This window comes from Muscardinus avellanarius, assembly GCF_963383645.1.
Source record: "Muscardinus avellanarius genome assembly, chromosome: 9".
Lineage (NCBI taxonomy): Eukaryota > Metazoa > Chordata > Mammalia > Rodentia > Gliridae > Muscardinus > Muscardinus avellanarius.
The window spans coordinates 94,787,582-94,810,734 of NC_137795.1; the positions used below are offsets into that span (position 1 = coordinate 94,787,582).

Sequence of the window (23,153 nt, forward strand, 5' to 3'; positions counted from 1 at the left end):
CCAAACAGCCGGATGACACCATCGGCCGCCCCCGTGACCAGGAGGTTCCCGTTGTGGTTGAAGGCCGTACAGTTGATGGCAATGGGTTCTGGGTCCAGGGAGAACTGGAGCTATTAAGTCCAAACAAAGGCACAATGGGCACACCATTGCAACTGAGACCCAGGCAACCTGCAGGGTCTTCCACCAGCTCTGCCCTCCCATGACCTTATTCTGGAAAAACGGATCTTAGTCCTTGCCAGAGAGCTAGGCTTCTGACCTCTTGCACTCTTCTGAGAGGCAAGGTCTCTGCGCCTGGAGGCTTGCTGGTTCCCATCCTGAGACAATAATCCATGCTGGCTGAGTTACAAATGAGTAATCCAAATCTTAGCACCCCACACTTCACTCAAGTGCATTCCAGCTAAGTCCAACTAAAAAGTCTTATTGCCAGCAGGAAATAACACTCCACTGACTGCCTTTCAGGACAGGCTGCCCTACAATCAGAGTCGTGCAAAATCCCGCGGCCGCCGCATTCCCCTGACATCAAGCCCAACCTCTCCCCACAGCAACACTTAGACATATAGGAGCTAACAAAACCACCTCATAAATCTTAGGCCTATTCGTTCAGCTAGTAATTAATGAAGATTAACGTTCTAAACAATATGGAACAGGACTCTAAATTACTCTCCTGATACTACAGATGTGAGTAGAATGTTACATGATGTCATTTAGACGCACACGCACAGTGCTGAGCTAGCAATAAAGTAGTCCTCTGCTGCCAGTACGGCGGGGAAGCAAGACTCCTGAGGGCCCGAGAGCTCCGAGGCGGCTTTCACAACAGGGCACTGACCAAATCTACAGGCCCCTGGTTCCTAGTTCTCGATCTCAAAGCCACGAAGCGCCCACAAGCCCGAAGTTCAAGGTCAGGTGATAAATCCACACACGTGTCTGGGGACTCCAAAGAGCTATACATCCTCAGTGCAAGAAAGAACAAGAAATAAGCCTACTTCGCAGAAAGGGCTAACAAGAACTGCAGTGCTGGGAAAGGGGTCTAGAGCCTCAATTCACAGTCCCTAAATAGTCTGGAAAAACCTCAAGCAGAGAATTTGAGAGTCACCTGCAGTTAGTGGCGCCCCCAGGCGCCTGGCAGAGGCGAATGCAAATCTCCTCCAGAGAAATTCGCCTCCACCCCGAGCCTTGAAATATTCTCTAGGATAAAGGTCCCAGAAACATGAGCCCCAAACAGAAATCCACAAGATGTAAAAGGAACGAGCGCCCACAGGAATGGCAGAGAGCAGAACCAAACCCACAGACACTTTAGCTACTGAAGTCAGCAGACGAAATGTACGAGGGCTTCAATGCCTTCAACAAAGCAACAGGAGGAATTTTTTTATGGAAAATATGAGCAAAAGTGGGGCACTATAAACGGGACAAAGCAAGCTTGTAAAAATGAAGCTGTGCTTCTAAAAGTGAGAAACACAGTAACTGAAAAAAATATATATATAGGCAGAGAAGGGTAACACTGGAAACAAAAATGACTAAGGACTTTCCAGAACTCAATAAAGACACAAATCCTCTGAATCAGAAAACCCAACAAATCCCAAGCAGAAGTTTAAAAATTAAAAAAAAAAACTTTAAACTTAAAAAACAGGAAATCCAAACCCAGCTAAGATCTTAAGAGCAGCCCAAGAGAAGACAACCAGTTCCATTCACAAGGACGAACTCGGTTTTAACAAAGGCAGCCAGAAGACAAGACCAAGCTATAGAGTTACGAGACTCAGCCCTCAACCAGAATATGACATTCTAGGCACATACATACAGTATGATTCCATTCATATAAAGTTTGAAAACGTGTAAGAAAAACTGTGTTGTTTGCAGATATAGATTCATGTGATGAGCTCCTTTTTTTTTTTTTTTTTTTTTTGCAGTACTGGGGGTGGAACCCAGGGGCTTTTCTACCTCCGGGCTATACTCCCAGATCTATTTTATATTTTATTTGGAAACAGGGTCTCACTAAGTTGCTGAGAGCCTCACTCAGTAGCTGAGGCTGGCTTTGAACCTGTGCGACCCTCCTTTCTCCGCCTCCCAAAGCGCAGGGATTGCACGCGTGCGCCACCACGCCCGGCTGATGAGCTCTTTTTTAAGTGAGGCGGTAACACACCAAAATTCAAGACAGGTTCTCCCTGGAAGTGGGAAGAGGCAGAGACTGGGGAAAGGCACAGCGAGCCCAGAGAACTGGCAGTGTTCTGCTTCTAAACTAGGTGCTCATTTTCTTGCTTTTCTTCTCATTACACCATGCACGTGTGATTTCAATATTCTTTTATATTTATCCAAAATTAAATAAAAAATTTAGAAATCACAAGCAGACCTAAGATTAAATGTCCTGCCAAGAGATTTGGAGAAGAGGCGAGCTTTCAAGAACCAATAAGGACTGGATTGAACCGGTGGGGGGCCAGCAGGCAGGGCCACAGCAGGGCCCTGCAGACGTCTGGACTAGGGCTCTGGGGATATGGGGCTGGTCAGGCTGGAAGCACATTATGTCACTAACCGCATCCGCTCCTGGACTGGCTGTGTGAGCAGAGGGGGCGGATGGTCTGGGAACGGGACATATTTGCCAAGTAAGGAAAACTAGGAGAGGAGGGACATGTGTGGCAGAGGGTGGGGGTCAAGAATTCACATGTAGAGCCAGGCTATGCTGGAGGCTGAGGCAGGAAGAGCCACAGTTCAAGGCCAGCCTGGGCAACTCAGTGATCCCGTTTCAAAAAACAAAACAAAATCACAATGCTAGGCCAAGCGCGGTGGCGCACGCCTGTAATCCCAGCGCTTGGGAAGCTGAGACAGGAGGATCGCGCAGGTTCGAAGCCAGCCTCAGCTACTTAGCGAGGCTCTCAGCAACTTAGTGAGACCCTGTTTCCAAATAAAATATAAAACAGGTCTGGGAGTATAGCCCGGAGGTAGAAAGCCCCCGGGGTTTCACCCCCAGTACCACACACACACACACACACACACACACACACACACACACACACAGTGCTGGGGGTGGAGCTCAGGGCAGAGCGCTTGCTTAGCATGTGCAAGGCCCTGGGTTGAATCCCCACCCTGCACAGAAGAGGCCCGTGAGGCTTCCCGGTGGGCACATGGGCTGCTTCTGCAGACAGATGTGAGGAGGTGCCAACTGCACATCTGGAACACAGCCTATCTCTGAGGCTTGCACCAGGAGATATGCTCAAATAAAGAACACACCACTTCAGCCAGGTGTGGTGGCGCACACCTGTAATTCCAGCTACTCGGGAGGCTGAGGCAAGAGGACAACAAGTCTGAGGCCAACCTGGGCAATTTCGAAGACTCTATCTCAAAATAAAAACCCAAAAGCATTGGGGATGTAGCTCGGTGTTAGAGTGCTTGTCTCCTATGGGTGAGACACTAGGTTCAATCCCCAGTGCTGCAAAAAAGAAAAGAAAACAAAACCTCACTTCTGAGCACTGAAACGTTTCACTCATTCAGTGGGTCTGGGGATGGAACCCAGGGGCATTCGACCTCTGAGCTACACCCTCTGCCCTATTTTTTACTCTTTATTTTCAAACAGGGTCTCACTAAGTCGCGGAGGGCCTCACTTAGTAGCTGAGGCTGTCCACGAACTGCGATCCTCCGGTCTCTGCCTCCCAAATGCTGGGAGTACAAGCATGTGCCAACCACGCCCAGCTTGAAACTTTTCATTTAAATAAGAAACAACAGTGCCTTCTATCCAGATATGTTTAACCTCATTTCTCCTCTCTAGGGCTATGGTGACAGCCACAGCACCTGTTACTGTGGCGGCGGTGGGGGGTCTTCAGCTACAGGAACACACGCCTGCCCTCCACGCCCGTCCCACACACGCCTGTCCTCCACGCCGGTCCTCACTCCGCCACGCCACTGTTCTGTCATTTTTATACAGTCTGACAGGGACTCAGAGCGTGCGTCCTGTTCTACACACAGGCCCCCTAGGAGGTGCTGGGTGACTTCTGGGCCTGTAGCACCATTCGGAACAGCTCCAGTCACTAACGATCTGCCCAAATGGAGTACATTGCTCCTTGACACTTAAAACTTGGAAATGTTCTCAGAAATCAAAAATTTGGGCAAGGGGCACAGAATGAATGGGAACACGGGCGTATGCCCGGCACGGGGCAGCTCCCCTACCTGCTGCTTCATGGTTTTCGTGTCCCACAGCAGCAGCTTGCCAGGAACCTGGTTCATGCCCTTACTGCCGATGTCTGGTGCCAGGGAGTCCACCTGCGGGGTCAGGCTTGGAGCTGCAGCCGAACAGACGAAAGAGGCCCCGTTGGGGCTGCACGCGAGAGACAGGATTCTGCAATACACGTGGGCTGGGTCAGAGGAGCGCCTGCCCCCGGGGGCCCCAGGCCCAGAAGAAGCAGGCCTCTACGAGCGAGCACCTGTGGCCTGGACGGCTGGAGGGGCCTCCCGCTCACCTGGGCATGTCGTCATTGATACTAATCTCACAGAGATTCTTCTTGGCTTCCGTGTCATAGAGACGCACGGTCCCCACGCCACTACCCAGCAGGAGCTGGAACGAGAAGGGGAGGGCAGGTGGCCAGCAGGGAGGCCAGGCCCACCCTGTGAGGTAAGGGACGGGGCAGACCCCAGGGTAAGCCGCTCCTCCACCCAGATACAGTAGACCACTCTTAAAAAGTAAATAAAGACATTATAGAGGACCCTGAACAGAGCGAGACCACAAAGGCCTTTGCTCTGGTGTGACTGTGGCTTGTGGGTCACGTGTGTTGAAGCGCTGGCCCCAGTGAGATGTGAGAGGTGGTGGGATGTTAGGAGGGGCTTGGTGGGAGGTGACTGGCTCACTGGGCACCACCGCCAGGGATACAGCCGGGGTCTCGGAGTGAGTCAGAGTTGTTATCACAAGGAAGCCCGGCCTCTGAACCCCTCTCTGGATTCCTGTCTCGCTGGGTGATCTCTCCCTCTGGCACACGCTTCTCCCGTGAAGCTATCTACCATGCTGTGATGAAGCCCAGGGGCCTCCACTAGAGCAGAGGAGACGTTGGCACCACGTTCTTGAACCTCCAGAACTGTGAGCTAAAGGAATTCCTTCTTTATAAAGAACTCAGCCTTGAGTTTTTTGTTATAACTCCAGAAAACAGACTAATACAGTATTCTTGGAATGGGAGAGATGCATCACCTCAGACACTTCTGAAGACATGCTCCCAGAGTTACGTAAGACCCCCTTCATCCTGGGTGTAAAGCCCAGCAGTCCTGCTCCTTCCTTCCCTCCCCTGGTCCACCAGCCACCCTGCGAGGGCACCCGCCCGGGCTGATCACAGGGTCTGGGTAACTGCCCATTTGCCCTTTCAGGGTCTTGGCTATAAAGGCCTCCAGGAAAACACATAAGAAGTTAGCATTGCATCTGGGAGCTTTTGATTTATTTGGCAAAAATCTTCAAAAATACTAACAAATATCACCAGAAGAAAGTACCAGAAGTAGCCCAGGGCTCAGGGAGCTCTCCAGGAACACTAGCTAGACTGTGGCTTCAATACTTAGCTGGAAAATGGACACTGGTTCAGGAAAAGCCCTGATCCTAGGCCCATGGGGACAATTCCTTCAACTGTCAAGAATTATAGAAAATCAGTACCTGCCCATTAGGAACTGGTCAGAAACACAGACTGCTGGGAGAGGAGAGGAAGCCAGCCCATCTCCTGGGTCAGAATGGGGCAGGACAGCACAGACGTCAGGATGCCTTCTGTCATCTCCAGGTCCCTCATTTCAGTTTTCAACCCAGTAACTCACTGGCACCTCTAACAGGAGCCTACTGGGCCGGGCCTGGAGGTCTGGTCTCCACATTCCCAGTGATAGAGAGGAGGGACGGGATTTGGCTCGGCTGCCTCGGGGGCCAGTGAAGAGCCCTGGGGAACCTTCAACTTGAATGGCAGAGCAAGTACTGCAGGCCAAGTGCCACTCACCAGCCTGTCCCGCTTGGTGGCCCATTCTAGAGAGAGCAGCGGTGACTTGGAAATGGAGGAGGCTTTGGTCTGCATGATGGGGTTGAAGGACCACACCTTGATGACCCCATCTACATCTAAGCTGGCGACCCTCCTCCCTGAGCAATCCACCCTGAGATGAGAGAAGAAGGGAGATGTTAGCATCCTGGCCTCTTCCTCTTCAGCTCATGTGGAGATGAGCACTCTTCCAACTTTCCAATTTTTCAAAAAGAAAAACTCAAAAGGCCTGCACTCAAAGGAGGTGTGCAGACTATTTCTTGAAATATTCAGTCAAGAACTACTAATGGAGCACCTGTGGGATGCTGAGCTGTGGCAAACACAGGCACAAAATAGTGGCAGAATTGGCAGGGCTGCCCCAGGCATCCGCAGGCCGATAAGTCTGGGGCCTCCCGCACCAACTCCAAACACACTCCCTAAAAGCACCAACCCAAAGCCATGTAAAGTTGAAGAGTCTTGGGGGCTAAAACAAAGGATAACTTGTTGCTCAAACTCAGAGAAACATTATTAGAAAGGACAGAGAGAAACACTGCAACAGCAGCTCTGAGCAGGCCCTCCGGGAGGCAGCTGTTCACACCCCTGACCTTCAGGAGGACCACAGTCCTTCAGGGAGCACTGCCGTCCCACTGCTGTCCTCCCCCGTCCTCCTACAGCCACACCCCCTCACATTCTGCCTGAAAGCCCAGGCGCTGCATTTTCCCTGGTGGCCTGGCCAGCCCACCTGCAGTGCATGATGGACGAGTGGTGCTCCCCGTACTCCTCCTGCCCCAGCAGGATGAAGGGCTGCTCCGGGCGGCCTCCTCCCTCAGGGCCTGCAGTGGACACTCGGGTCAGCGGCTCCACCGGCTCCATGTGGAGCTCTGGGCAGGGCTCAGCCTCTGGAGCACTGGCTTCTGGCTTCTTCTCTGCACACTGTGGCCAGCAGAGGGGATCTGTCAGCTCAGGGCCACGTGGGGGCACTCGGGGGTCACAGGAGAGCGCTGAGATGCAAGGGTCGTGCTCAGTGTGTCCGGCAGAGTTGGGTGCCCACTCCCTAGAGACTTGCTCCCTCCCCTTGACACAGGCCCGATGAGGATGATGGCCATCGTCCGTGAGCGCTCACCGTGGGCCAGGTGCTGTGATGAGCGGTCTGCGGATGTTCTCTCATGTAACCGCTCCCACATCCTCGTGAGCCACTATTAGTGACCCCCCAAGGCTGTGGGAGCTAAGACTGAAAGCAGTTCAGCCCCTTGCCCAGGCGTGGGCTGGCAGAGGGGAGGACCCAGCTGTGCAGCCAGGCGCCAGGCGCGCAGTAAGCGTGGCACAGCATCTCCTGCTGGGAGGTGGGGACTAGGCCACGGAGAAACCCAGGCCACTGGCCCGGCATGGCGACAGCCCAAGGACAGCGGAGGTCCACGGCGGCCTAGTTTCTGCCGCCATAGGGTGCTGAGGACCCGCCACCATGATGACTGCATGCCTGCCGGTCACACCCCAGGCCTGGGGGCATTGGCCACCCGGAGGGGCCTGACGTTTCTCCAAGTGTCCCCCAAGGTGGCAGGAGGAGTCTAACAATGAAAGAAGATGTAAAGGATCTCAGACAGGATGGAGCTATCCTCCAGAAGAGAAGGATTTGAGATTAGAGTCTTTGGAGCCTGTTGCCACCAAACTAGAAACACTCTGGGGCTGATCATTGACAATAAAAATAAAAATAAAAAATCAATAAGAACAAAATTATGTTATTCACAAGAAGATGGAAAGACCTGGAGAACATTATGTTAAGTGAGATCAGCCAAGCACAGCAAGAGAAGGGACATGTGTTTTCTCTAAAATGCTCAAGACAGGGAGTATTAGGGATAGCAGAGGGACTCCAGATAATGGAGGGGCAACCTCAGCAAAGCCAGAAAGGAAGGGTAGGGGAGGAGGAAGACTGAGGTTAATTAATGGAAAAGCTACAATCGAATATGTGTATCCATGTGAATATAACATAGTTAACCTGGACACTCAGCATTGGGAGGGAGGGAGAAGGGGAAATCGGGGGAGAGGGCACCAAGCACTGTGTGAATATATGTCATGTCAACATGATCCACATTATGATGTGAGACTCTGGTGCACCAATTAAAAATAAAATTAAATTTAAATTAAAAAAATACAGCTGGGCGTGGTGGCGCATACTTTTGATCCCAGCATTCAGGAGGCTAAGATCAGAGGATCACAATTTGTGGACAGCCTCAGCTACTACTTAGTGAAACCCTTTGCAACTCAGTGAGCCCCTCTTTTAAAATAAAGAATAAAAAATAGGGCTGGGGGTGTAGCTCGGTGGTAGAATGCACTTGGGTTCCATCCCCAGTACTGCAATAAATAGATAGATAGATAGATAAATAAATAAATAAATAAATAAATAAATAAAGGCAACAAGCCAGGGTGGTGGTGCACACTTGTAATCCCAGCATTTGAGAGGCTGAGACAGGAGGATCTGGGTTCTCGGCCAGCCTCCGCTACGCCCTTTGTAACCCAGTGAGACCCTGTTTCAAAATAAGGAATAAAAAATGGGGCTGGGGTGGAGCTCAGAGGTAGAATGCCCTTGGGTTCATTCCCCAGTACTGGAAAAAAAAAAAAAAAAAAAAGGCAACAATCCCCTAATAGGAGGTAAATGGAGTAAACCAGCAAATCCCTTTGACTTTTCCCTTCAATCTGGTGTAAAATTTGGCAGAAAGGGAAGCAGCTTATGCTTCTGGGAAGGGCAGCCCCTGACCACACTCCAGAGGGGCGCCCCAGCCCAGGGCTGCAGGGGAAGGGTTGGGGGAGAACCGCCCCGTGTGGGTCTCAGTGCAGCCTGGGAGCTGGGCCTCTGGTAAAGCAGAAGAAAGAGACCTGGTGTCAGGCGAGCCAGGGTGACTCTGGATTACATGGAGGAGATCAGCTTCCACATCTGGCGAGATGCTGAGCTGCACAGTTAGCTTAAGGGAGGGACGAGCATGCCAGGTTCCCCAGCCAAACACACGCAGAGCCGTCTTCAGGGCACGTCCAGAGGCTCGCGTTCTACGGCCCTTTGCTGGGGCGACGCTGCAAGGGGAAAGCCGGGCAAACTACAACCAAGCAAAGGGCAAGCAGCTAAAAGCATGCCCTGTGCTGTGGTAGGACTTGGAGGGTAGGGAAGAAGCCCCGCACCTGGGAGGAGGTGGAGAGAAGCTCTTTCCGTTCCTTGCCGTGGTCCTGCAGGCGCCGCTGCCGCTGCTGCACCCAGCTGGACTCAGGGGCCGGTCCGCCTGGAAGGCTCTTCCCATCCTTGGTCCCCAGAACCAGGTCCTTTCCCTTGGAGGCCTACAGGATGAGAAAGCAGCTGTGAGAAGTCTCTTCTTGCAGGTCGGGGTGAGGGCAACTGGGTCAGGAGGGGAGCAGGGAGCAGCTTCGCTCCCCAGCAGCTCCAGGTCGAAGGCCTTCCTGGAACCAGGACAGGAGTGGAAACAGCACTGGCTCGGCCAGGTGGACTGCGGCCGGCGCCTCCTTCTTCCCATCCTCACCCCGTGAAGGGCAGGAGAGGTCACTGCGCGCCTCAGCCTGCACTCCTTAACCTTAGGGTCCATTAACTTTAGTTAAGGGGGAGCCGCTCAGCACTGACCCAAGACTAAGGCAGGCTAGAACCCACGCTCCAGGCCGTGAGCATTTACACACAACGGTATGTTTGGGCCATATGAAAAAAGGTGCGTCCAACATGCAGTCCCCTTCCAAAGGGAAAAAGGAACGCAATACTGTCTCTTGTTTGGGGACAACTATAGGACCAGGCCAGCTAATGCTGACACATTCGAAAACGATGACTGGAGAACCAGAAAATGTTAACAGAAATTGTTGGAAACCCAAGGAGCTTTGAGAAAGGTAAACTGGACGGGAGAGAAATTGTCATTTTCTGACTTCTTTTCCTAACAGGTGATAAGGCCCATCAAGCCCATAGCAACAGGAAATTAATCTAATAATCATCCCACTCCTCGAGGATGTCTTCTCTCTTCCCAGAAACAGCAGGTGGTCAATAAAATCAGTATCAAAGAGGTGATGAGGTAGCCCTGGTGCCCTTCCCAAGGTCCCTGGGATGAGAAATATGGGTGCTGTCCCCATTATACAAATTCACTAATCTTTCATTTATTTATTTATTTATTTATTTATTTATTTATTTATTTATTTGTGTGTGTGTGTGTGGTGCTTGAGATTGAACCCAAAGACATTCTATCTCCAAGCTACACCTGCAGCCCTATTTAGTTTTTATTTGGAAACAGGGTCTCGCTAAGTTGCTAAGAGCCTCACTAAGTTGCTGAGGCTGCTTCTAAACCTGCGATCCTCCTGTCTCAACCTCCCAAGTACTGGGATTATAGGCAGGCGCCACCACACCCGGCTAATTCCTCCCCATATTTACTGGTCTAGAGGGCAAAAAAGACTAAGGAGTTCCAAAGCACGTCTCCACAAGCTCTAATGTAATAGCAGAACCTGAAAAGTGGCCGTGGGACCTCCACAACACTATACATACAGGGAGACCTATCTCCTGGGTGTATGGCAGTCTTCCAGAATACTGGGCTCCTGGCAGGTGAGGATGTCACAAATGCCCGGAACAAGTATTAGGTAGGTTTAAGCCGGGCGTGGTGGCACATACTTGTAAACCCAGTACTTGGGAGGCTGAGACAGGAGGATCGCACAGGTTCAAAGCCAGCCTCAGCTACTGAGTGAGGCTCTCATCAACTTAGTGAGACCCTGTTTCCAAATAAAATATAAAATAGGTCTGGGAGTATAGCCCAGAGGTAGAAAAGCCCCTGGGTTCCACCCCCAGTACTGCAAAAAAAAAAAAAAAAATTGGCAGGTTTGACAGATTCAGCAACTGACTACAAGATCTTTACATTGGGTTTTTGAGAAAAAGGAAAAGAACCCACATAATATTGCAAACTAGGTTCTGTGAAGAGTATGTTTCATACAAAAAGATCAGCAGGGTGGAGGCCTGCTAAACCTCAGGCTACTAAACAGGTAACTGGCTAAACGTGGTCTCTGGGGCCTAAGTGTTCACTATATAGACAAGTAGTAGTTCTCAGACTTTACTGTGTCTCAGAAGCACTCGAGAAGAAGCCTGTCGGTGTGGTGACTTCTTTGCAGACCTTTACAAAAACCCAACTGAAATGATTAATTGCTAAGAAAAATACAGTTTGCCAGTAGTGATGAAAATCTTAAATGTGCCATTTTCCATAAGAAGAAAAAAGAAAATTACAAAACTAATCAAAAACTATCCCACCAGAAAGTACCAAGCCCAGATGGTTTTTCGGGTGAGTTCTATCAAATCCATAGGTATCATATGGGTTTTGTATCAGAGTCCAGAAAAGAAGGAAAACTCTTAAAATTCCTTTTTTATAAGCAAACATAACATTTGTAGGCAAATGTTATGTTTTCTACACCTGATAGAGACAACACAGAAGAAAGGAAATTAAAGATTAATATCAATTAGCACTGATAAAAAAAATTCAAAATAAATGATTATTAAATTATCTAGAATGTGTATGGATATATGTGGTATTCCCTCATTCCCCTCATCTTAAAGCCAGCCAGTATCATAATGATTGGTTTTATTTTGTTTTATTTTATTTTATTTTTTGGTACTGGGGATTGAACCCAGGGATATTCTATCTCCAAGCTACACCCCCAGTCCTATTTTAATTTCATTTCAAAATAGGGTCTCAGCCTATTTGATTTTTTATTTTGAAACAGGGCATCAGCCCTATTTTGTTTTTCAACAGGGTCTCGCTAATCTGCTGAGAGTCTTACTAAGTTGCTAAGGCTGGTCCTGAACCTGCGATCCTCCTTTCTCATCTTCCCAAGTATTGGAATTGCAGATGTGCACCACCATGCCCAGCTGCCAGCACCATACGTAAAGGCAACCTCTTGAGGGAGTTGTGCTAAGGAACAAGGCAAGATGCCCTCTGTCTCCAGTTATTAAACACTATACTAGTAGTAAATATAATTGTTACAAGAAGTAACTAAGAGACTCAATCAGAAAATTAGTAACACCCTTTTTTGAAGATAATAGAACAATATATCTGAAAAATCCTGGAAAATGAATGCTAAAACTAACTCAAAAGAGCAAGGTAACAAATGTAAACATAAAATGCAAACGGGCAGCCTTCATATACACAAGTAATTACCAGGCAGAGAATGTAAGAGAGCCTCGGTTACTATAGCAACAACAAATGTGAAATATCTAGGAATAAACCTGACAAAAGTATTAAAATCTACATAAAGAAAATTATAAAGCATCCTTGAAAGACGTGAAAGTAGTATAGCACAAAGGACAGCCATCCCTTCTTGGGCAAAATCTCAGCATCAACAAATTGCCAGTTCCCTCTAATTTGTAATTTCAAGTCATCTCAATAAAAATAGCAACAAATTTTTTTTTCTGAAGGCAAAAATGTTGACATTAAGGTTTACATAGAAAAAAGAAACAGAAAATAGATAGAAAAACACCCAAAAAGAAGAGCTATGAGGGGAGACTGGTTCTTCTAGGTGTTTAAACATATAGCAAAGCCTCTAGAATTAAAACAGCACAAATGGACAGAAATACCAGAAGAAAAGGAAGTCCAAAACAGATTCAATTACTCATGGTAATTTACATATGATTAGGGTAGTGTTTTCAAATTATCAAAGCAAAGATGAATTTTTTTTTTTTCCGCAGTACTGGGGATTGAACCCAGGGGCATTCCAATACCTCTGAGCTACACCCCCAGACCTATTTTTTTATCCTTTATTTTGAAACAGGGTCTCACTAAGTTGTGGAGGGCCTCACTAAGTAGCTGAGGCTGGCCGTGAACCTCTGATCCTCCTGTTTCAGCCTCCCAAGTACTGGGATTACAAGCATGCACCACCATACCCGGCTCAAAGATGGAATTCTTAATTACTGGTATGAGGACAATCAGATAACTAGTTTTAAAAAAGAAGAAGAATTTAAGCCAGGTGTGATTACAAATGTCCTGTAACATTGAAAGTATATAAAAATAAAAATCTAAAAAAGTTTTAAAAATTAAAGAAAGAAAAAGAAAAGAAAGAGAAGGTGAAGTCACTATGGAATGTAATTATGTTTGAATAAATCCCTAAAACTGGCTGAGGACTTGTGCACGGATAAGGAGCTGGAGAGTGTTGGTGGCGCTGAGTTCTCACTGGCTGAGGATACCTGCGCGCTGAGGCTCAGCCCTCTGTGAGCGTCTCCCAATCTAGGACCCGACATTACTTAACTTTGGATCCACGGTGCCCAGCACCCTGCCTGGCACACTGGGCCCGAATTAATGACTGACTAAATATATGAGGTCTGTGGGCAGGTGAAGCCACAGTAGCAGTGCTTGGCTGCAAGGACAATCCTGACATCTACTCTACTACAGGTTGAGTTCCCCTAATCTAAACTTCTTGGGTCCAAAAGCGTTTCAGATTTTGGAATATTTGCATACACATTATGCCTATTATGGGGCTAGGACCTAAGTCTAAATAGGGAATTCATTTATGCTTCATATATACCTTCTATGCATAGGCTGGAGGTAAATGGAAAATTTTATATGATATTTTTAATAATTTCATGCATGAAACAAAGTTTCCTTGTGTGGAATTTGCCCCTTGTGGCATCCTGTTGGCGCTCAAAAGTTTCAGATATTGGAGCATTTCAGACCTTGGATTTTAGAGATACTCAACCTGAATAAACAGAATATCTGATGAATTATTTTGCTGAAAGTTTCATCTAACAGAAAATAAGGGAAGTGCTATGGAGATCTACCTCCATTTTATTTTTTTAAAAAAAAGTTGGTTGGCTGTGTTCACATGACAGTAAGTCTTGGGCTAGAGCAACCCCAAAGGGCACCCTCGCACGGCCAGACACATGCTGAAACTATAGTGACAGGATGTCAGAATGTCTAGAGAAAGGAAGAGATTTAAAAGGAAATCAGTGCGTGAGTGAGCACTGACAGATTCTAAAGCAAGAAACAGTGGCTATTTTATGTCCCAGGAAGAAAGGAAATATTTAAAGGAAATAGGCGGAAAGTTCAACTCATAGAGTAATGCACATCTACCAAAAAATGCTAGAAAAGTTAAAGCCCAGACTGAGCAATGATACGCTAAATACAATGACAAGACTGCAGCCAAAAAGAGCAAGGAAAGGAGTGGCCATCCTCAGATGAAATGGCACAGCCCGGCCAGTGAGGCAAAGAAGCACCACGGCTTCTTCAGTTCTCAAGAATGTCTCATTGAGTATTTCCCTTAAGACAAAAGGAAGAGACAAAAGCTGGCCTGTTTATACATTTCAAGTCCTTCCATGAAGAGAGCAAGAATGGTAAACCTGTGCTGATGAGCCATAGCGCACCTTAATTCCAAATGTCAGAGCTGTGTCGATAACTGTTTTCAAGGCCTGGGAAGACGAAGGTCCAGTCCTAGGCGAAGGTGAGGGGGCTGCCTGAGTGAGCCGTGCTCTGAAGCCAAGGTCTGGGGAGGGGTAGGCTGCTGCTGTCAGGCACGGCTTCTTCAGGTGATGTCCACCGAGCAGCCCATCATGGCCCGGGAGGCGCCACGTCTACTGCGTCTGTTGCCGCTACCTGCATGCTGTGGTCTGTGGGCCACGGGGCATCCTGCCTCGGGAGCAAGCGTGGGAAATGCTACAGACAGAGACGAGCGCTCTGTGGCCTCTTCTTTCCTTAGTCATTCCCTACACCAGATAAATGGCAGCCTTTCCTTTTTCGGTGCTCGGTGTTAAGAGCACCCAACTCAAGTGGCCCATATTGGTGGTAAACCGAGGTTCAGATTCTCTAGCCGACTCAAACACCACTTATAACACTTCCCCAGACAGGGCAGAAAACCCGACATGTAGAAACGCCAGGCAACGCTTCCCTTGCAAGTCAAGATGGCGAGGAAGTTGTCCAGTCTGCCGTCACACTGGGGCAGACAGCTTGTATTTTCAAATAGGATTAACAAAAGGTACCACAATAAATCAGGAACTGCCTTTGTAATGCCAGGGTAACTTATAATAAGAGCGCCATGGATTTAAGCACTTCTCAGATCCTGCTTCAGAAAAGAGAGCTTCTCTGCAAACTACCTAAGTCACTAAAGAGGGGTGAACTCCAATCAAAGATAACGATGTATTAGGAGCTAGTAGATGCAGTTGTCCTCAAAACACTTTGCAAAGCAGGTTAAGGTAAACACTGTCTAGTTGCAATGTACACAACTTAAATAAATGTTTCCAGTGATGTAACCAATAACTGAAGGTTTTGTCTCAGGAGCAAATTTCATAAAAATCTTAACTGCTGAATTCATGTAACATTAACATCCCATGGTTTAAATTATATCCATCATAATCTACCTGACTGCTACAGTTCAAAAGAGATACTGTAACCTGTCTTATTACTTTTTATTTTCTCTCTCTGAAGATGGATATAAGTTGACATCTGAGTAGACTGGGAGGGATTCCAAAGCCTCATAGGTCTTGCCAGGCGTCCATCCAAACGGCTCGTTTTGGTAACGTGGTCGCGCCTGGAGCAAAACAGAGCCACCCAGAAGACAGGCTTTCATGATGTAGAAATTACGGACCTAAAGACAGAGGAGGCCACTCTTCCCCCACCCTGCCCACTCCATGGGAAGAAGTCCTGGACAGCTGGGGATGTCTCAATAGCCAGGAGGTAATTTGATGCTAATAAGAGGAGCACAGAAGTGTGTAGACGCGTTGCTGTCTTTACATTACAGCCAATTAAAGGCTATCTCTATAATAAGGTAGTGCCCACTTGCTGTGGCACAGCTCACTAAGTGGGAGTGGAAGCCAAGAATTATCGCTGCAGGGAAGGACATGAGCAGAGCCGCTGCCCAGACCTGTCTGCTATTAATGCGCCCTTCTGGCTACTGCAACTCCAGATCCGAAAAAGCTTCAGAGCTGCGACTCTGCAGTTTCTTATTATTTATTTATTTATTTTAATTTTTGCCCCCAGCTGGGCGTGGTGGCGCACTCTTGTAATCCCCGCGCTTGGGAGGCGGAGACAGGAGGATCGCGCAGGTTCAAAGCCAGCCGCGCTGGCGTAAGAGACCCTGTTTCAAAAATATAAAATAGGTCTGGGAGTGTAGCTCGGAGGTAGAAGGGCTTCCAGGAACCCCAGTACCACCAAAATAAAATAAAATAAAATAATTTTTGCCCCCAGATTCATATTAAAAGTCTCGAGAGTATATGTTGTCATCTATTTTGCAAGAATAATGTTATAGACATTTCAGTCATAGTGACAAGTTTTAGCAACACATCAGGAGAAGGTGAAATGCTGATGTGAACAAACTTTACAATGTTCTGTAGAGATAGTATTTATTTATTTTTGCAATACTGGGGATGAAATCTAGGGGTATTGTATATCCGAGTTATCCCCCAACCCTATTACATTCTTTTATTTTGAAACAGGGTCTTACTGTGAACCTATGATCCTCCTGTCTCATCCTCCCCAGTGCTGGAATTGCAAGCATGTGCCACCACACCCAGCTTAAAATAATATTTAAAATAGGAAATCTAATCATTTCATGTACTGCTAATTGAACATCAAAATACAGCTTGTGGTTTTTTTTTTTTTTTTTTTTGTGTGTGTGTGTGTGTGTGGTATTAGGGATGGAACCTAGGGGCATTCTACCTCTGAGCTACACCCTCAGCCCTATTTTTTATTCTTTATTTTGAAACAGAATCTCACTGAGTTGCAAAGGGCCTAAGTAACCGAGGCTGTCCATGAGCCAGGATCCTCCTGTCTCAGCTTCCCGAATGCTGGGATTATAAGTGTGCACCACCACACCCGGCTGTGCACTTATTCTTTAACAGTAAAATGGAGGAGTTACATTCGAATATGTGTGTAAGTGTGAATGTAGCATGGTTACCTGAACATTCATTCTTGGGAGGGGAGAAAGGAGAACCGTGGGGGGACACCAAGTACTGTGTGAATGGATGCCATTGTCAATATGATCCAAATTATGATGTGAAACTACAGAGTACCAATAAAATAAAATAAAAAAGGAAGTGAGATAGTGGTGAACAAAAGACTGTACTTAATATGCATTGGCAAAGCACTGGAGTTTATTTAGAAACCAGTTTCACTCCCTACTGAGTTCTAAGGAGTATGTGACCCAAATCGCAGAAGAGACCCTACCACACACTGCATTTGACACTGGCGAAAGGCATCGAACACAGGACATTCAGCTTCAGTTCTAATACAGGAAGCAAAACATCAGAATGTCCCCAGAGGAGGCAGCCCAAGGATGGCGGCAGCCCAAGGATGGCAAGGGAATGAGAAACCACGCCAGAGGGAGCCCTGGGGAGCAGGATGAACAGAGAGTGGTCAGCGTGGAAAAGATAGGAAGGATTGTCCTATGCAAGAAGCCTTGTACATAGCTCCAGCAGACTAAGATTCAGGAATAAAAGTTATAAAAAGATTTCTACTAATAACTCTTGACAAGCATATATGTCTCCTTTGACAAGCAGGGAGCTTCACATCAGAGGAGGCAATCCATCCAGAGAATATGCTCCTATGGTCAGTAGGTAAGGGGGTCAGATGACCTTTAAGCCTCCCTCCAACTCTAAACTTTTTTTTTTTTAAGCACTAGGGATGAAACCCAGGGGCATTCTACCTCCGAACTACACCCCAACCCTATTTTTAGTCTTTTTATTTTTTTAAACAGGGTCTTGCTGAGTTGCAAAGGGCCTAAGTAGCTGAGGTTGTTCAGTTATTTCTAGAGTTGAAATGTTGATGCTGAGTAAAAGCATCAATAAAACAAGTGACTTGATGGATAGGCTTTCAAATTGTAGACATCCGTGTCTCCATTCAGGATCTAGAAGCTCTGCTCTGGTAACATACCTTTCGGTGACTCAACCTTTATCGGATTATATTTGAGAGGCAAGATAAGGAATGACTGCTATGCATATTTTTACCTCCATCTCTTGGCTATAAGCTGCACAAAAATGCCCCACTCCATTTCAAGCTTACCATGTGACACACAGTTGCTGAACACATAAAGAGCTTAGCCACAGGCTTAACCCCAAAGAAGCTGCCCCTGTCTGCTCCCATTCCGAGTTGGTGCAATTGAATTTCGCAATGCTGAGCTCATTTCAAGGGACCAACATTCCCGATCCATATCAACTATCAAACTTATAAAATGTTACTTGGTGAGAGATCTAGAAAGCAAACAGTAAAACTTACCTGGCCATATTCTAAAGAACTAATGTTCTACTCCCAAGACTTGACTTTTCAGTAAAACAACTGTAGAAATAACTGTGACTGACCTCCAACGGCCTCCACGCTCTGGGACACTGAGATTAGTCAGTCCTTTGCATGGGTGGCACAGAACTGACTCGGGCACCAGGTAGGCCAGGAGTATAATCTCGCCTAAGATTTACTGAGTGCTGAGCACCTGCCAGGCATTCACTGCAGGTACAAAAGGCTCTCCTCTCCTCTCAATTGCTCCTGCCCTAGGGAGTCAATACTGCTATTAACCAAGCAAACGCATCTCCACTCAACAGCACCAGACGCCCACATTCCAATGGCAGCCGGGAGCAGGATACAGAAAGCTGTCCCAAGCTCCAGCCACGAATGGTAGGTGAGGATGGCTCAGGCTATGATGAACTGCTTTATTGGTAGCCAGTAAAAATATATTAAAAGAGAAAGCGTCCCTATCCAAGCAATAAAATCTAACTGTGAGCCTGGTTAAGTGTTCGCTCTGGCAGGCACTGCTGAAAGCAACGAAGTCTGACAAGCTCTGCCAGGAAAACTGCTCTGTGGGACTCAGCTGCTTGGGATATAAGCTGGCATGGAAGAAATTCTCTTGCAATATAATATAAAAGTGAAAATCCTTGGCAGAATCAACGCGGAAGTGAAATACATGGATCCAGAGGAAAGTCTTAATTAACTCTTTGGCCAGACACTAGTTTGTGTCACCAAAAACTCAAAATTCCAGAGTTGGAATCACAATGCAAACAGTCTAAGTCCTCTTGCGTCCACCAGGTTGTGAGGAAGGGGGAGGGGCCCCTGAAGCCCACTTCCTACTGCTGTCGGTCCAGTACTTCAGCCAAGGGGTGTGGCAGACTTCTGGGAGCTGGCCAAGGGCACGGGGGCAGCCAGAAGACAGCAGCCCCGTGGGGTTGGGTGACGCAGGCCTGAGGTCCTGCACAGTCCTCCACCAACACCATGCCCTGCAGTGCCAGGAAGGGGAGGGATGGGATAGGTGGATCGTCTCCTGTTCTCCCAAGGCCTTCCCTACAGCCTTGTCTCTAGTCTCACCCTGCCGAGCCCATCATTGGCCTAGGAGGGGAAAGGCAAGAAAGGAAATGAGAAGTGACTTTTGGCTCTCACAGCATAACCACGAACCTGGTCCTGAACAGAGGGCATACGAGTGTATGCCTGCAGAGGCGGCCTAGAAGCAGACCCGACAGCAGGTGTCAGAGGCTTCTTGCCAAGAGTCAAAAGGTGTGACCGGGGCTTACCTGACCACTGAAGGTCTCCCTCTTGGCCGAGCTCTGAGCCTGGGGTGCTCCCTGGGCGGGCAACAACCTTGAGGGGCTCTTCTTGCTCTGAGGTAGCAGCGAGGACAGGAAGCCTACTCGAGGTGACTGGGAGAGGGAGGTCGTCCTCTGGCTGCACACCATGGCTCTGGGCAAGCAGACACACCACAGGGTCACAGAGAAGAAGAGGAACCAGGAAGATCCAAGAATTTGGAGTTTCTGGGCCATAGATGAGGTGAATGATGGTGGCCCTAGCCAGAATCCCCAGCCTGGGCTTGATGGTGCCATTTTCCTCGGTCCTACTTCCTGAGCAAAGGTGGCTGACAGCTGACCCAGCCCCACAGTGAAGTCTGCGGCTCTTCTCTGAGGCCCTGGTAAAGCTCAAAGCTGCCCTGCCTGACAGGCACTGGCCACCGGTGTTATGGAGCCCCTGAACCGTGGTCAGCCCAAGTCGAGATGTGCTGGAGGGGTAAGACACACCGGAACTCAAAGACTTAGCGTGAAAGTACTGCAAAATAGTTCATTTATGTTTTGCTTATATTCCTTATATATTGGAACAGTTCAGATATATTGGGCCAAATATTAACTTTGTTTCTTCTCTGTATAACATAGCTACTAACACATGTTAAGCTGCATCTTTAGCTGGCATGGTTTTTAATCAGCGGGCACTGGCTGAGGAGCTAGGGCAGTCCCACCTAGCAAGCCACTTGGCTGCTGCCTGGGTTCACACCCTGACTCACTAGCCCTGTCGCCTGCCTGCACCCTTCGTCAACCACTGCTGGTACCACTATTATCACCACACAAAAACAGCTATGCCTGGCTGTTTTTTAAGGTCAAATACCTCTCTTACAGTCTGCCTACCTCTTTTTTTCTGGAGGGGGAGAGTAACTGGGGATTGAACCCAGATACAAAATTGAGCCAATTTTACATCCTATTTGGAAACAGGGTCTCACTAGGTTGCTCAGAGCATGGCTAAGTCGCCAAGGCTGGCTTTGAACCTGTGATCTTCCTATCTCAGCCTCCAGGTACTGGGATTGCATGCGTGTACCACCATGCCCTGCTACTGCCTAGCTCTCTGAACCCAAGTAGGATGCTTCTCCTGAGGAGTGTGTCTCGCCTGTGTTGGCCAGTCCTTCCACCCTGAGGTGCTCCTTCCGGTGCACAGCAACTCCATGGGATTTTGCCACAGTGTCTGTTTTATTGATCTGAGCTATGCACATCTAGATGTGCAGGCCCCTGGCAGAGCTGTGCAGTTCCCCTCCCTCCAGGCAGAGCCAGAGGTTTGGAGGTTACAAACAAATCCTAGAGGACCTTAAGGCCATAGGGACCTTGCTCATAAAACTCTAAACCAAGCCGGGCGTGGTGGTAATCCTAGCATTTGGGAGGCTGAGACCAGAGGATCACGGCTCACGGACAGCCTCAGCTACTTAGGCCCTCCACAACTTAGTGAGACCCAGTTTCAAAATAAAGAATAAAAAATAGGGCAGGGGGCGTAGTTCGGAGGTCAAATGCCTCTGGGTTCCATCCCAAGACCCAAAAATAAATAAATAAAACTCTGAACCAAGGGCAGGTATGCCTAGAGGCTCGTTAGCAATTCTCCCTCAACAGGCACAGGGGACCAGGGGCAAGGTGGGGCCAAAGAAGCTCGGGCCACAGAGAGCAGAGGAGGGGCAGCAACTGCCCCCCACCCACAAGCCCTTGCGCACACTCACAGCTCTGAGTCCCCCAGGCGGTCCATATTGGAGACATAAGGAGGCAATCGGTGTTGGACCAAGGTCTCTTCCTCTTCCGGCTGCTGCTCTTCCTTCTTCAGTCGGTGGATTTCGGCTTGCAGTGCAAAAAGCTACGAGGAGTTGGAGGCAAGTTAGCCAATGAGCCACCTGACTTTACTTCTGCTGAGGGGGATTTCTAGACACCTCACATCCAAACCCAACTTCACTGGCTCAAAGAGGTACTGGTCCTGGATCTCAAGGTCCCCATCACATCGCATTGCACTGGTTTGGGGGTTTTTGTTTGTTTTGTTTTGCTTTTCTGCAGTACTGGGGATTGAACTCAGGGCCTCACACATGCTAGGTGAGGGATCTACCACTGAGCTGCTGCACTCCCAGTCCCTCCTATCCATCTATCTCTCTATCTATCTGAGCCAGGACCTCGCTAAATGCCCAGGTTGCACCAAACTTGCAATCTTCCTGGTCAGCTTCCCTAGTCTCTGGGATTATGGGTGTGTACCACCGTGCCCAGCTGCTCACAGCACACTGGGACATTTTTTAAAAGAGTGGCTTGTTGGAATTACAATAGTGAGATGAGAAAACCAAAAGCTGCTAAGACATCCAAAACCTATTTCTTCTTTGATTTATCACTTGACTTGCTTCTTTTTTTACCACCTGACTTGCTTCTACTGAATTCACTAAGAAAAATAGCTCCTCGCAATCCTGCTTTGCACTTTGGCATGTAAAAAAAAAAAAAAAGAAAGAAAGAAAATCAAGCCTTAGAACTCACATGGAAAAATATTTTAAAGGAATTATAGCACCTTTAACCTTTTGACTGAAAACTATACATAGGCACACACATTCAAAATCCAAGAATATTAAACGCCAAAAATCTAAAGAGCCTACAAGTTTCCCTTTTCTGAAAACATCAAGGAGAGAATTTTTCATTTCAGGACAGGAAAATGCTCCTTGGGCAAAACGTAAAAGCAAATGTGGGTCCCCGCCTCTATTCTTTTATCAAACAAGAACATGCAGCTGAGTAGCAATAATTAAATTACATCTGGGTTGTGAACAATATATACATGGCCGGAGGTGGAAAAAAAAAAGACTGGGAAGGCAAAATAAATATAAGGAAAGTGAGTTGCAAGGTGGTATCAATGCGCACAGTCTTTTAATTCTTACAAGTTCATTCCTGTTTATAGGTTTAGCTGCACACAAGATTTCAAAATGAATCTTACCCAAATCCCCAATACTGACTCTGGGTGACTCATTTCACCTGAGAACAGTTCAGCTTTTCTGTATCTAATCAGCCCTTCATTCCCACTACCCGATTTCAAAAAGCAGAAGTCCTTCCCAAGGAGCAAGCCTGTCGAGAGCAGACCTTCTGGCGCAGGACTTCATTCTCCTCTTGAACCTGGTTAGTCCTCTGGCATTCTGCGTCAAAGTTCAGGATCACGGGAACTGGTGCACAGAGTTAAAGAATAAGCCTGCTTGGAAACTCCGTAAAGTCCTTCCCAGACCTTTGATATTTGAACATAAGACACAGGGCACAAGGGACAGAATTTGGGCTGTAGACTAGTTCTAGATTTATGAAATAGTCTCCCTCTAGTCTCTGGACTCTAGTCCCTAGTCCAGGCCATCCTGTTTCCTCTGGACGCACAGAAACATGACATTCTGCTTGGCCAATCCTTCAGGAGGACAGAAATCCAAACCTAGGAATTCTCCCCCAACCACTGCCAGGAATGAGCTAGCTTCAGCAGGCTTCACAGTCTGTCCAAGCTCCAGCGAGGTCAAGGCAGACACTAGCCAAGAGCGATCCTGGAAGCAGGATCAGCCACTAGGTTTTCTCCTCCCCAGACTGAGAAAGGGTTAGACTTAGAAGCAAACATGTTCTGCAGATGCCCGGCCACACGCCGCCCTGAACACCCACCTTCTAGCTTATGGCCCTGATCTCTGTAACCACTCACCACTTCAGCCAAGAGGACA

The 23,153-nt window shown here is 47.9% G+C and overlaps 1 protein-coding gene across 1 annotated transcript in view; it reads right to left on the bottom strand.

The window, feature by feature from the left end:
- Positions 1–23,153, bottom strand: part of WDR91 (WD repeat domain 91) — a gene marked incomplete at both ends in the record, with an annotated part of 31,088 nt that overhangs the window by 3,347 nt on the left and 4,588 nt on the right. Inside the window, 9 exons of the mRNA XM_080701491.1 lie at positions 2–110; positions 4,153–4,321; positions 4,443–4,537; positions 5,940–6,090; positions 6,697–6,887; positions 9,123–9,275; positions 19,441–19,606; positions 21,171–21,301; positions 22,549–22,628. Of these exons, the coding sequence (XP_080557617.1) occupies positions 2–110; positions 4,153–4,321; positions 4,443–4,537; positions 5,940–6,090; positions 6,697–6,887; positions 9,123–9,275; positions 19,441–19,606; positions 21,171–21,301; positions 22,549–22,628 (1,245 nt within the window). The remainder of the gene's footprint in view (position 1; positions 111–4,152; positions 4,322–4,442; positions 4,538–5,939; positions 6,091–6,696; positions 6,888–9,122; positions 9,276–19,440; positions 19,607–21,170; positions 21,302–22,548; positions 22,629–23,153) is intronic.